Source organism: Strix aluco, chromosome 6 (genome assembly GCF_031877795.1).
Source record: "Strix aluco isolate bStrAlu1 chromosome 6, bStrAlu1.hap1, whole genome shotgun sequence".
Lineage (NCBI taxonomy): Eukaryota > Metazoa > Chordata > Aves > Strigiformes > Strigidae > Strix > Strix aluco.
Window position 1 is genome coordinate 7903638 of NC_133936.1, and position 15800 is coordinate 7919437.

The 15800-nt window shown below is 40.3% G+C and overlaps 1 protein-coding gene across 1 annotated transcript; it reads left to right on the forward strand.

Moving 5' to 3' along the window:
• The first annotated feature begins 8493 nt into the window (after positions 1-8493).
• Positions 8494-12042, forward strand: CXCR4 (C-X-C motif chemokine receptor 4). The gene is made up of 2 exons (XM_074828562.1): positions 8494-8644; positions 10431-12042. The coding sequence occupies exons 1-2, from the start codon at positions 8606-8608 to the stop codon at positions 11490-11492; spliced, it is 1101 nt and encodes a 366-aa protein (XP_074684663.1). The 5' UTR covers positions 8494-8605; the 3' UTR covers positions 11493-12042.
• The last annotated feature ends 3758 nt before the right edge of the window (positions 12043-15800 follow it).

A 15800-nucleotide genomic window follows, 5' to 3' on the forward strand; every position in this document is an offset into this window, starting at 1 on the left:
ACCCTTCCCAAAAGACTTTATTTTGGTGGAATAATTGTTATCAAGCAACTTTGCTTTAACATCTTCTTTGCTTAGAAAAGAAGAGGGAATAAAAAACACAGCTTTCAAACCACAGAGCAACCGTTGAAAACTTAAAACCACAATACCCAAGAACAGACTGAGCCTATGATTACCTAACACAAAATGTGGTTAAAACTGGGCATCATACCAAGTTTTTCACAGAAACCCAAGGGGAAAATGGAGTACAAGTATCCATGGTTACAGTGACCCTTGCTTGGCACCTGAAGAGATCTTTCTAGAAAAAGACAGGTAGAAACATTTATCAGGGTCCTCAGAAGTAGCAAGGCTTCTTCCTGTTTTTATAAGTTAAAAAAAAAAAAAAAGATAAAATAGCACTTAGTACAGACTGTCTTGAACACAGACTGTAACCTAGAAATATTTTTAGAATTCCCCTCTTGTATGTTTTTCACAATATTCAGTCAGTACTGAAAAATAACCTCAGAAATATAGAACCACCTACTTAAAATAATGGCAAATTCCTAGAATAACAAATTCATTTATAAAGTGAGTATTTAAAGACTAAAGTCTTTCTTCCCATGTTCAGTTGCACTGAACTCATGAATGAAGGAACAGGATTGTAGGCTACAATTTTTAATGGAAAAAGTTTGAAGTGTAAATTAAGCTAAATTGGAAACATCACAGCTATGTATTGAAGCTTCCACTCTCCCTGTACTTCTGTTCAGCTATACCCTGGAGGGTAATGATATAGCTAAACACAGACAACAGTTTGCCTGAATGGCATTTTTTCTTACTTCTTCACTGACACTTACTCACCTGTTCTCTGTTTATATGTTCGTTTGGGGAAGATTTTTTTTTAAATGTATGCTGATGCATAACTTGGTATACTGAAGCATGAACAAACATGCACACATGAACAACAATAACTCATGACAACTAATTTTCTAGATGCTTCTCCTATGTGTGCAGTCATCTGGTGAGACAGTGAAAAAAGTGAGCTGAACTGAGTTTGGATGGTAAGTTCCTCTCTCCCTGGCAGGGAGGAACACAGCTATTTCACATCAAGGTCCACATACAAGCCAAATGCAGTTCTCCTTCTTGTGAAAAAGGAAGAGATTTTTAATGCCCTTTATTTTCTAGGATGCTCATCTTCTATTCTTTATGCTCTTTAAGGACTCTGCCTTGCCTTCTCTTGTTGAGGTAGTGCTCCACAGTTCCTCATAACAGATTGTTGCTGAATCACCCAGCTGTATAGATCTGATCTGGATCAGACATTAGCACGCTATCACTTTTCTGTCACATCAGCCAGAGCATCTGCCATGATGTCTGTAAAGTCTTTGTTCCAGCCATTATGGAAATGATGTGGATGATGCCTGGTTCAGCATAAAGTTTGCCCAAAGTTGCCTGTTCCACTTTCTAAAAATGAATTTGAATCAGCAAGATGAAAGTTTAGCAAGTTCAGTTGTAAGAGATTAGCTCTTTATATCATGTGGCTGGAGCACTGTTTATGCTGTAAGAGATACCCTGAAAATTGGATTTACCTCCCCATTAAGTCAGAAACAGAGGTTCAACATCCCAATCATTTCTTCAAGCCGTTCTCCTGCTTTCATAGAGGTTGGTCACCTAATGACTGAGAAGAAATCACACAGTGTGACCTCAGTGATTATTTACAATGATTAGGCCGAAAATCCTACCTACCAAATTTTCAAAACAGCAAGAGCAAATATCACTATTCATAACCAATCAGCTCAAAAGAATAAGCGGAAGCGGGTAATATCATGCTCATTTCACTGGCAATTAATGAACAGAGGAAGGAATGTACCTGCCATAAATATTCTTACAGCTCTCTATCTACATCCTTATATTTTACTATAAATAAATGGATATAGCAGGCTGTATATGTGTATTTACTCAGGGTATTTAAGCAAGTACTGTATATAGAGGGCTTGACTGCAGCACTGAATATCTGGCCACATGCTGGGTCATGTTTTCAACAGACATCAAACTGATGAACAGTTACTGAGTAAATGCTATCGATTATATTACCTAAGTAGGAAGCACTGACACAAAAATGTAAAGCCAGTCTTTAGACTGGCTTAGATAGAAAAAAAGGCCATATCTCAATGGCATATGGCAAACCTAGCTTCCAGCAGTAAAAAAATGTTGGGAATCTACACTGAATTTTCAGGGAAATAGTGGGAGGAGAGATCCAAAAGAAAGAAACAATAGGAATGCACTGAATCACTGAATTTGGGTGACCACCCTACTTACTGAACAACAGATTCAGTCACCAGTTTTGAGAGGAAGCAGCAACAGAAGCAATCCCTGGCATGCAGATTCAAAAACAAGTATCCAAGATGAGGTTCAGCACCTGTATGCACAGACTTTACTTCAAAGCTGTTGCAATAAAACTAAAACATTTGTGAGCTTCAGACTGCTAAACTGAGCTAAACAGGAAGAGTTGTTGCTCCTACTCTGCTTTCAGTGCCACTTTTTAGACACAAAACAAGTGGACAAATGAGCTAAAGAAATTATTTCAGCAAGCTCAGAATCTCACAACATGTGAAAAATCAATACCTACTACTGCATCCAAAGAAAGGAATTAGAAGAAATGTGTGAAAATGATAAAGAAAACATGGCATGTGCTAGCATACTTTGCTACATCCCAAGCACACAGTTCCACAGACACCATTTCAACAAAAGATTGATCAAAAACTGTCAGGGCAGAAATACATCGAAACTCTATTTCCATTGTGTAGAGCAAACAGGCTTCGTGTATGCAAACATAAGTGGATGTATTTTGATCCAGGTAACTCTGGGCACTGCTAGTAGCAGAGGGGGTGTGAAGACATGGTCTGATGGACCTATTTTGAGCCATATAATAATTCAGATTGGAAGGAACCTCTGGAGTCAAAGCAAGCTCAGGTCATTCAGGGCCCTGTTCAGTCTATTAGTCTCCAAGTAGTTGTGTTTACACTGGTGGGAGAAGCAATGCACAGTCCCAGATATAATTGTATCTCTAAAGCTATGCACTAAGAAATAATGAAATTGTGACACTGCATATGTGTATATGTGAATATCTGAACCAGATTTTTTAATTTTATCTGTATGCTCTTGAGACAGGAATGTAGCATGCTCTTAGCATGGGGCCACAGACGCAAATCCTGCCCTTAGTAATGCAAACTGAACTGTGAGCAAGTTTCTAATGGAATTTTACAGCATAAAAGAACATCGTAAGAAACACATCTCGTAGCTAAACAGAAATCTATCTGAATGCTATGAAAGCCAAAATCCTATCTGGTTATAGGAAAGAAACTACTTGTGATATAATTAGGTAGGTTTTAGTTTGTTTTCATAATTCTGATCTGACTGCAATTCTGGAAAAAAAAAAAAACACTTCAGCATGTCTCCAAAAGTGTTCTGCTATACAATCATCAAAGATAAAACCTTCAGCTTCAGTGATATGCAAATGAAGACATGTTTGTTAAAAGGATTAACAAAGTTGTTCAAAGCATCTTTTTAGTCTACTCTGCTTCCAAACAAACAATAAACTGTCCGCATGCAGTGAGATTTGCTAACCCATAAACATAGCCAAATGGAGGAAGAAGATCAGAACCTTAATGAGTTTGGTCCCCTTTGAATTTTAGCTGATCAGTGTCACCAATAATTTCAACGGGCTCTAAAATAAGCACTTTCTGTCTTCAAAGTGCCTTGCAAACATCAACCAATTAATCCTACAACTCTCCTCTGAGGTAGGTAAGTAGGTATTGTTATCCCCATTTTACAGTTGGGTGAACACAGTCAGAAGGGTTAAGTGATTTGCTGCAGGCCACAGACCGAGGTGGGATTAAAACACAAGAGTGACTATGATTCCTTTTAGAGGACAGCACTTTTTTTTCCTGCTGACTTTTCTGTGCTGACTTTAGACATCTTGGCCTTGTGGCAGTACTTAAAGGAAACAAAATAAATTCTCCTTGTTAAAAGCAAGGAACCATAAAGAAATCTGTCTTTTATGCCAGTGTTAATAATAACATTTTTGTTGCCTTATACTTATGTAAGGCTTTTCTTTTAATTTTGTTCTGATATTCAAGTATCATTCCTTTCATACAGGGACTTATTTCTGAGGTAATGTAACATGCTACCAATTGAAAGATACGTCCAGCTCCTTTGCAGATTTTATTTTGTCTTTCTGCTTTCAAATCAGTAAATTTAAATGGCACCCTGCCCATAAGGTGGGCAGACACTCTCCTTCCAGGATGAGGGTAACAGTTGGTAGGCTTGTTCCACTCCAGCACAGGCAAAAAGAAACAGAGACAGGGAGCTTTGAAAACCAAGAGCAAAGCAAGCCATTAACTGAAATCCAACTCCAGCAAACCGCTTGTAACCATTCTAACAGGCGTAAGATTGATACCTTTCCCACTTCAACAGAAAGATCAGATGGAAAAGGCAGAGTATATCCTTTTCCTCTCTACATATACAACTTCTGGCCACTTGAAGATCCATTTGTCATTAAGTCAATCCAGTGTACAGTAATAAACATTTGAGTTTTATAAGGAAACCACTTTTTATCTAGTGGTAAGAAAGTCCACAACATCAGTAACCTGGAATATTTTTTAGAACAGAAAAATCCTCTACTCAAAGCTAATGAAAAAAAGCTACTCCTGCAAATCCTGAGCATATTTTCTATTATTTTTTCAGAAGAGGCTCCCCCCACTTTCAGAAGGCTTCCAGTACATTGACATGTACAGAGAAAATCAGTGAATATTTGAAAATTATTCACTTCCTACTATATAGTACAGTAATTTCAGCCATATTGCTGGTTATGTATAAGACACATCTATGTGTCCTGAAAGGATAGCTCTATTAATGTTAAAAAATAAGGAATAGTTTATTAATACACTGTTGTAATGAATATAGTATGGTGGTTATATATTACATAAATCAGGGATCATATCTCCTTTGTGCTAGGTGTTGTCCACAGACAGTGGTGTCATCAAACTTTTATTAGCTAGAAGTTTACTTTGTTAACGACACTTGTGAAGCCTTCAGATTAAGTAAATCATTTAACATGGTTAAATAAAATGCAATTTATTTTTCTATTTCTGTGGATACTGAATCAAAAGGATATTTTTCCCATTAGAAAGGTTTATTAGAAACTATTTTGCTCTTGCATGACCAACACTTATGTCTCTTTTTAGAAGACAAAAAACCAGGTTAATGATTCACAACCTGAGGAAGTGTGTTGTTAGCGTAACACTGTAAGAACACTTAGGATTTTGAATCTCAGAGGGCATGTTTTCAGTAACAAAAATATGTATTACATGGGTTAGGAAGGGTCTGATTTCCACAGTAATTCTGAGACCAGAAAAACATGTAATGCAAAACATAAGCTTGGAAATTGCTATTTGCTAGCTCTGTCTTAAGAAGATTTGTAGCTAACTCTGAATTACATGCTCTGCAGAAAGAGCTCCCTTCTTTTATCACTTTGGAAATCATTAACTTGCCCTCCATGGTCCTCTGTGCAACAAAGGAAGTTTTCACATGGATTTTCTGATAGGAGAAACAAAAGAGATCCTAGATAACAAAATAGCAGTGTGAATGATAGTTTTAGAGGACCTTCATCCAAACACGTTTTAGTGACATCTCATCAGACAGGACATCAATCCCCACATTTCCCATCACTCGGCAGTACCTTGCTTCAGGGCTAATCCATGGAACTAGACATTCCTCGGTTCCAAATTTCTCATGTTATCTATGAACTCAAATAACTGAGTCACTGTCCCATACCCCATTAATTAACAAAATCAATTTTCACGTAATGCGCTTTGCTGTTACAGGTGTGATAACACTTGCCTACTTGAGCTGTAATTACACTTGCAGTTCTGTGCATCGATACCCCACATGTCAATGTGCTCCATGCTATCCACCCCAATAAATAACCAACCAACTCTCAAACTTGTCAAATAGCTCTAGAGTTCATGTACATATTTTTTTGCTCATCTGCAACCATTGCCACAAGCCACCTGCACTACAAGCATATTTTAATGTCCTGCACTGCATACATAGAGAAGGAGCAGTGTTTAATCTTCTATGCCTCTCTGAGAGGAGAATATATTCTCCATAAAAACACATCTGTCACCCATATGAATTTCTGGCAGGGTAGGATCCAGTTTTTCCTAAAAGTTCATCTCCCCTATATGCACTTCCATGTCCTGATTAGTTTTTTAGCACCTGTTCAATATGCATATTTCTGAAAATCTGGTTCACATGTTTGCAAGTTCAGTAGGCTGGAGAGCCTTTCAAGCAGCATACCCTTGCTGAAAACTGCACAAGCAATTGCTGGTGCCATGAGCTGGGCATCCTCCAGAAGTGAGAAAGTGAAAGATGATTATATTGACATGATCCTACTCATCCATATATAAAAATCCCTCATCTGCTCATTCATCTGCCTGGTCATCTAACACTGGGCTGCAGATTACCTGGGGCATATATTTTCCTGTTTGTATGTCTTGGGGCATGTATTTTCCTATTTGTATGTCTAGAGAGTAGCGAACACATCACAGGTTCTATGGAAAATAAGGGATGAATAGCAATGATTATAAATTGGTCATGCTTGTTTTTAAAGAAGTTCAGCAGAGTAGAATTATGGTATCATAAGGCTAGGATTAGTATCTAAAAATGGGGATTCGGTAGATTTTTTTACTTATTCTGGAATGGTATCCCTCTCAAATTTTTCTGGATATAAACTCAAAGTAGATATTGAGTTTTCTGAAGACCACTAATTCCTGAGTTATCAATTAAAGTTTGCTTTTAATGCAACTTGTATGTGATATTCCAGACCTGCTAGCAAAATATGAATTACTATCAAATTGTAATGTAGTTAAAGTACGTAATCACATTATAGGTCATACTTTACATACAATGTTTTTAACAAAAAGAAAGATAATCAGTGTTATTAATCATAACCAAACTCATACTCACTGTAGTGCATGAGGAGTTCTAGAGCTCTTACGGGAAGAGTAAGAGAGTGACTCTTGTCAAATACCTGGGAATAATCTTTGCATCTAAAACTGGTGGATAACTCTGAGCCTGTAAACTGGTAATAGGGGCATTTAAGAATAAAACTTTTGTCAAACTTTCATTTTATTCATCCCTTGAGACTACCAGGGTAATTTGAGCCTATTGTTATTACATAAAGAATGCCCGTCTCCCTTCTTCTTTCCACTCCAAATTCCAACTGTAAAGAGTAAATCTATGTAGCAGAATCAATTATTCCCAATATAGTTACTCACTATGGTGTGAGTTGTGAAATTGGGCACGACGATGACACACTATTCTAATCAAAATCTTTTCTGCAAATCAGTTTACCTGCACAAATATCAACAGTACTGAGACCCCAGAGACAACTGTAAAGGAAATCCATTATTCTGTTTTATTTTTCTTTATATGTGGGTTGGTTTTTCCTTGCAAACCTATTTTATTATTGCTATTTTTATCCTACATACACAATTCCAGGTTTTTCTCTTTTTTTTTTTTTTTTTTCATATTATCCAACTACTGGAAACAGATCATTAATAAGGATATTCACCCTTGACATTTAAAAAAGTAATTTACCAAGCTTGAGATTAAGGAGAAAGACAAGCAGCATTCCTGATATTAGTGAGCAAATAAAGAGCTCGCTGTTTGCTATTTTTAGATGACGAGACATTGAGCATGCAAACCCATGGTTTTAAATGAAGTTGGCAGCACCATTATTTTGACAATGTTTTATTTTCTTCCTGATTTCTGTTATTTCCTTTACACATTTCTTGTAATGTTCCAACGCTTTTTGGCACAATGAACCATCATGGTATCTCCTCAAGACACACTGACGAAGCACCTGCAGCTCCTCATCAGACTTCTCACCCAAAACCACAGACACCAGAGGAGTTCAGTGGGCAACTTGCAGCCCACTCGCCGCACAGTCCCTGAAAGGTCTGCAGAACTTCTCACCCCTCGGTGAGGACCATCCCCTTACTTCCAGCCTCTCCTAGTACACTCCGCAGCAGGGATGAGAGACAACTCTGAGGACCGAGTTGACTATATTTTGAAGGGTATCAGGACCTCTCCTCTTCCTCCTCCATCATGATTCCGGGACTTCACCCGGAGCTCGCCTGGGGTGCCCATGGCAACCCGAGACCCCACAACACTCTTCAAAGAATTCTCTTGAGGGGAAATTCAAAAACCCGCTGGTATGAACACATCAATCGGAGGGTGGCAAGTGCCCCTGTGAAGAGCAACGCCCCCGCGAGCACTTGGGGCAAGTGCAGTTGCCGTGCCCCGGCGCCGCAGACAAAGAGCGGCCCGAGGCGCCCGCCTGGAGCCCGGGGCCGCGGTGACACCCGCCGGGGAGGAGCCAGGCGGGGGCTGCCCCGGGGGCGGGGGGGGCAGCCGGGGAACTTATAAGAGCCGCGTCCCGCCAGAAGCGCTGGGGCGTGTGTTTGGTGCAGCTACGAGTGGCGACGCTGGGAGAGCCGCCGAGGCGGCAACAACAACAACACAACAAAACAACAACTCCAACAAGACCTCGAGAGCCCAGAGCCGTGAGATGGCTCAGAGCCTGGACAACAGCCTCGACAGTCTGGATGTAAGTGCCGGGAGCTGAGCCGGCCGGCGGGGCCGCGGCTGTCCCGTCGGCGCTGGCTGCTCGACGCCGCTGCTCCGCGGCAGCGGACCGACAGCCCTGGCGGAACGACAGCCCTGGCTGCCCGCCGCGTTCGCCCATGTGCGCGCTGTTTGCAAACAAAGGTGCCCTCAGCGGAGGCTGCGGGCGGCGGCGGGCGGGGAGCGCCCCGAGCCCGTGGGGAAGCGGGGCCGGGACAAGGCGGGGAGTGGGGGGGGCACGGGGCCGGGCGCCGCGCTGCCTCCTCTGCTTCCCAGCCCGCCAAACTGCGGGGGTCTGCGGGGCAAAAACCGGGCAGGGCTCGGCCCCGGCCTCTTGGCGCTGCTGCTTCTGGCTGCAGCCCATCGGACCTCGCCGCAGCCGCTGCTGGACTCCCGCCTCTTGCCTCGGGCTTTGCTGCTTGGCCGTCAGTTGAAGTGACGTGCGGCGCCGTTGCGGGCAGGAAAACGCCGGTGGGGCAGTTAGAGGCAGGGGAGTGATGAGGGGGGACACACGCGAGGAAGTTTGGAGCGCCCTGACTCCAGGGAATGGCATCCCTCCGCTCCGGTGCCCGCCCTAACCTGGGGCTGCCGGAGCGCACGGTGGGGCGGGGAGTGGCGGCAGCGCCCAGCCGACACACACACATCCCCCCCGGCCGAAACGCGGCGGCGTCCCGCTCTGTCGAAGGCCGCTCTTCTGCCACGGGGGTTGGAGAGTAGTGAGGACCAAACCGGAGATCTCTGGCAAATTGTAAACTTTAATGCGCAGTTTATGCCGGCGTGGAGCTGGTGCGTCCGTGCGTGCGGTGCCGCGGAGTCCTCGGGGCGCATTCTGCGCGGAGCTCGGTGCTTCGTGGTGTACAGGGCACGAAAGCTAAAATCTGAAAACCTGAGGAATTGTACATAGCCAGGTGGCACTCGCCCGCCTGCACCGCTTCTCAGCGTGGTGACCAAAACCGTTGGTGGTTTCCTGATGTGCTTTCATGCCCTCACCAGAATTTCGCTTCCTTTTTCCGCTGCTGTACTTGGTGCAGCAGCCTGGCAGCAGCCCGGCCCCGGCCAGCTTCACCCCCTGCCCCGCAGCCGCCAAGGGCGGGGAACAAAGGGAGGGCAGCGGCTGGGCCTGGGGAGCCGCCGGGGGCTTGGAGTTCCCCTGCTTAAGGTCACCCCTCTCTTTCTTTATGGGCTTTGAGGTTTTTAATTTTTTTTTCCCCTTGTGTCTGCGTGTGGAGCTGTCAGTTGCTTCTCAGCAGGGAATTCTTTCTATTATTTATCCTTTATTACATCAGCCAAGGGTACCTTCTCTATTTCTCCGTGACCCCATCCCATTAATGAGAGAGGACTTCGGAGCAGCAGCATTTCTGTCCAAGTAATTTTTTTTATAGCTCTCTGTTGTAAGAGTTAAATGTCATGGGTGATATTCTGTGCGGGCTAACCTCTTGCCTCCAGCACTTCTGGGCTCTTCCATTTGCAGTATGTGTCTGATTAGAGCACTGAAGTATCCAGAACCAAAGGTATTTCTGGGAGTAGCCATTATCTTTCTTTTCCCTTTCATCCCCTGGCCTTAGTTACAAGATCTTAGTCCTCAGAGAAAGACAAAGGAAGTTTTTTAACTTATTATTTGCTGTATTTTTTTTAAATTGTGTGTTTTCTCTGATTCTCAAAAATATTGCCTATTCATGATGATAGAGACTGTTCAGGCAACTCTTAACATACTGTCATACAGAGTCAGCTTTTGCAGAGGAGCTAACATATTTATTTTTTTTTTTTAGCTGTCGTCTGGGTTAATCATTGAATTTTCTGATAATGGCACGGATGAGATGGGTTCAGGTGACTATGGAGACTACGGAGAGCCATGCTTTCAGCATGAGAATGCTGATTTCAACCGGATCTTCTTGCCAACAATCTACTCCATCATCTTCCTAACAGGAATAATTGGCAATGGATTGGTTATTGTTGTTATGGGCTACCAGAAGAAACAAAGAAGCATGACTGATAAATACAGGCTGCACCTCTCTGTGGCTGACCTCCTTTTCGTCATCACCTTGCCATTCTGGTCTGTGGATGCGGCCATAAGCTGGTACTTTGGGAATGTTCTGTGTAAGGCAGTTCATGTCATTTACACAGTCAACCTCTATAGCAGTGTCTTGATCTTGGCCTTTATAAGTTTAGATCGTTATCTGGCAATAGTCCATGCTACCAACAGCCAGCGCCCACGAAAGCTGTTGGCTGAGAAGGTGGTGTATGTAGGCGTATGGCTACCAGCTGTGCTTTTGACAGTGCCTGATATAATTTTTGCCAGTACTAGTGAAGTAGAAGGAAAGTATCTATGTGATCGCATGTACCCTCATGATAACTGGCTGATTTCTTTTAGATTTCAGCATATCTTGGTAGGACTTGTCTTGCCTGGTCTGATAATCCTGACGTGCTACTGTATTATAATATCTAAGCTGTCACATTCAAAAGGCCACCAGAAGCGCAAAGCCTTGAAGACAACAGTTATCCTCATCCTCGCCTTCTTTGCCTGCTGGCTGCCATATTATATCGGCATCAGCATCGACACGTTCATCCTGCTAGGAGTCATCAGACATCGCTGCAGCTTGGACACGATAGTGCATAAATGGATCTCCATTACCGAAGCCCTGGCATTCTTCCACTGTTGCCTGAATCCAATTCTGTATGCCTTCCTGGGTGCCAAATTCAAAACATCAGCACAAAATGCCTTGACATCAGTTAGCAGAGGATCAAGCCTCAAGATTCTTTCAAAAAGCAAACGTGGGGGACATTCTTCTGTTTCTACAGAGTCCGAGTCTTCAAGTTTCCATTCCAGCTAACGCTGCTCCTTGCCTTCATTTTATAAATAGACACTTTGAAGTTGCGCAAGAGTTCAGAAAAACAACACTGACCATAATGTACAGATTTATTTACAATTGGAATTTTATATTGTTTGTTTTCATTTCTGTGATGTTTAATTGACTTATTTATATAAAAAAATTTTCATATTGATGACAAACTGTCTAGGCAGGTCCTGTGGACAAGTGGTTAGTTCACAGAAGTTTTAGTGCTTGTCTGTATGTATAGAAATGTGAACTAAACACTTCTGGATTGTAGCAAAGTGACTGTTAAAAGTTTAGAAAATATTTCTGTTGTTTATATGTAAATGTTTTCAGTGTTGTTGTTAAATTCTTAAAAACTTGGTTGAAGATTTTTACCTTACTACGAGATGTTTGGTTTACAGTAGCTTAACTCTGCTGTAGAAATGGCACTTATAACCAAAGCCTCCTCTGTTATATGCTAGGGGTTTTTTTTTTTCCCCATTCTCAGTAATTGATGGTTTGCAAAAGTTTCTGTTCAAGGTAAATAAAAGTATATGACAAAAAGTTATTTTGAGTGGTATTTTTATTTCATAATGTTTTTCTCAATGCTTTTATTTACAGTTTTCAATGCACAATAATTTCTTTGAAAATTCCACAGCTCTCCTATGAAAAGCAGGAAAATGAGTTTTGGTACATATTGATTATTCAGTTGACACCTCTGAGGTTTTTTTGAGTTAATTTGTTTTTTTCACTAGAATTCATTTACTCCAGATAACATTTTAAACCATCACTTTAAACAAAGAAGTTTTTGAGGGCAAAATATCTACAAATGAAAACCAGTCTATTTCATTGCTAAAGTGTACAGCCTCTTAGGAGTCAAACCAAGATTACTGCACGTGACTAAACTTTACACCACGCATATAAAGTCAATCCTCCATTTTTCCTGCTTTTTGCTGTTCTAAATTGAGTTTCACATGTAAATAATAATCAAAAATAGCTGAATCAAAGCCATTTTGCTATTTGACATTGCATTTGGACTAGAAATAAAGTTATTGGTGTATCTCCTGGAGTATGTGTTTTTTGTCTATGGAGCTTTATCCTGTCTCCATCCAGATTTTCTTAATATAATGTAATATGATGTAATATAATATAATCTTAACATTATTTGTTCTTAAAAATGTTTTAAGTAGGAATCAGCCAGACTTATAGAAATTCCAGTAATTATTGTTGAAATCTTCTCTAAGTTAGTCATATCTTCATGTTCGAGTGCATTTAAAAGTAACCAATACCCAAGAGGACAGAGCCATTGAGAATATTTGTATGCTCCTACATTAAAAAAACAAACACAACTGCTACTGATCTATAAATAATTAAGTTTGGAAGTCAAAAAAGCAAAAAATAAACAATACCTCCTAGTCATAGAGAACTGAAATAAGCAACATGGATATTGCAGTGATACTACCCAGAAATAATGTGTGTTCACAAGCACAGCACCATAGTGATGTGAAGCATGTATCACTGTGCCAAATGCATGCTAACATGCATTAAATTGCGTGTTTTATTTTGGGTATTTTCATACATACAAGACCTTTCTGTTTTCAACTTCCCTCCTCTCCAGTCAGGAGGCTGCAACCTTGGCTGCACCCTGCACACTTTTTTTCCTTTCAATGACGGTAGTAGTCATCTGATTCTGTGTTGAGCTGATTCAGTTTGCTGAACCAGCACAAAACTAACCTGGCAGAAAAATAAAATAATTTTCCAGCAACTTAGTGAACTGAATGAGCTCAATGAGGAATGCAACAAGCACCACAAAAGTGCAAGACCCTGTAACCTGGAGGCAGGCACAGTGAGAGAAGAGGAAGCAGGTCCCCCCTTTTAGCAACTAAACTTTTAGATCAGCTAAGTCTAGTGTGTGTCTTCACTGAATATAACATAAATTAACAACAGAAAAGATGCATTCTCAAGAAACAAGGTCTCACTTTCATCAAGTTGTTCCTTGTTAACCAAGTTGAGAAATGAGGAAAACGCGGTAAAGGAGCAGAACCTCTTAAATGGTTTATTTTTGTTGTTTGCTTGTGTGTTTTCTTAATTCAGTGAGGGTTTCCCCATGAAGAATTTGTTGTTTTCAATTATTCTCATTTTCACCCCAGCCCAATCAATCACTGTGATTTAATTGCACTTGTAAAATACTTATTGGCTATCAACATGCTGCTGTTTATTTGTTGAGAAAATGTTTAGAACTCTCTAGCATTAACCTAGATTATTCCCATTATACTTCAGCCAGTCAACTGTTACCTCAAGCAGAGAGTTAGCAGGAAAGAGGTTGAAAGAGAGAATAAACTCAGCAGTCCATGTTACTGCCAAAGACCACTAAAAGGACACTAAACAAACAACAGGAAGCATTTGTGTCGAAAATAAATTAGCAAAATTAAAACATAACCCATACTCCAGAGAGATGAGACCTACATTAGTTTTATAAAACTGCCATTGTTTTCTGTAGAATTAGTGAAACTATGGACAGAAGAATTTCTTGAAAAGGAGTTGCAAGATCATTGGGGTTTTGCTCCAGCAAGGAAAATGAGTCAAAAGCTCATCTATTTATTTTTAAATAACTTCATATATCTATAGATATTAGCATAACATACATTTGTACTGTTTACAAAGCAAATATATGCAAATTGAATGAAGTTGTCATGAAGAAACATAGTAAGAAATTATGAATCCTGTTCTGTCCTTTTACCTCTGAGTAAGTCAGAGCAAATCAGGCGAATTTATCTCGAAGCCACTGAACTATGCCAAATATACCGTGTTGGTAAAAGATATGAATGTATTCCCTTTTAAAACAAAATCACCTTTAAGCTGACTTTTGTTGAGGCTGTGACTTTTTTACATTTTTATGAATCAAAAGTAGGCCCAGTAAATACATTTCTCAAAGTATAAACTCAGTGACAAAGGTGAATAGACCTAAATTTGTAATCTATACATTGGATAAGTCCACATACATCGAGAACTTTCCAAAGTTTTCAAAGAGGCTTTCCAGGTCTTTTTCCAAATTATTCTACACTACAGAATAATCACAATGACATTCTTCAAGACATACACAATGCACAGTCACAGCATTTTCCTGATGTCATAAAATAATAGCTGTGCCCAAGTAATTTTAAATATGCAACTCAAGATACAGAACAGAAAACAAATGTGGGTACTGGTGAGTATTTGTTACAAACCAGTTAAAAATGGTACATGGTAATTTAAAAGATTTATAATGTATTTACAAAGACATTAAATACATTATATTTACAAAGACTCTTTCCATGGGATTCAGGCACTAAGTATTTTGCCATGGCTGTTACAATGTGCCAACAGCAATGCTGGACTAAAACACGGATATTCACCTAATACTATAATGCACACATTTTGAGTGCTTAAGATTAGTTAGAAATCCTTTGGATCATGCAAGGCTAAACCAAGAACAGAACATGTACATGAACTTACTTTTGCTTCCTCTGAAATGTTCTTTGGAAGTAAAGTTAGAATACTTAAAGCAGTGGGATAAAATTACACTATAATCCATTATTTGTATGGTATATTTTTACTCTGTCTAATCAGGTTGTAGAGAGTCCACATTAGAGGAGCATGTGAAAAGATGAGTGGGGGTAGTGAGTGTGTCTGAGCTAATGTATGCAGGCTATAGAAGGCAGTGAGTAAGGTGGAGTTTCTTGTTTTTTCTTGGCTAGTCTTATGACACAATCATTATACAGGGGGTTCAACTTCTATGCATATACATAAATCAAAACAAAATCACCATGAAAATAAAGAGGAAGTAGCAGTAATAACATGGAGCCATTCATACAAGTGAATGGTTTATCTTATGATGGTTGAGCTCTAGTTGGACAATGTACAAAGTGACCACCTCTAGATGTTTAGTTGAAAAGGCCATTTTTTATATTGTTTGGGAAAGGAAACAGCATGACGAGGAAGTACTTCCTTGATCCAGGCATGCCTCCAAAATCCCCTAACAATGGAGTATTCTCATATTCTCATAGTGCTGAAACTTAGGAAACACTTAAGCAGATAGGGCACCAGAGTTCTTGCTCAAAGGATGCCACTCCCTCACTTTATGTTTTGAAAGAGCTATAGACTCTTTTTCACAGCCATAAATCACGTGTCAATTGAAATTACATGAGCACTGGGATTATTTCTTATAAAGAAGGCACAGATTTCTTGAAATCTTTTCTCTTTAGGCAACAAATTTTCTGTCACTCTCTTCATTTTCTTTGAAGATCTTCAATCTTTAACAGGATGAAGTTTAAAGATATTTTGGTT

Bases quoted from the DNA above. Each gene is read 5' to 3' on its own strand.
- CXCR4 (XM_074828562.1), top strand. From the start codon at position 8,606: ATGGCTCAGAGCCTGGACAACAGCCTCGACAGTCTGGAT. The intron at 8,645-10,430 runs GTAAGTGCCGGG...TTTTTTTTTTAG, and splicing joins ACAGCCTCGACAGTCTGGAT to CTGTCGTCTGGGTTAATCAT.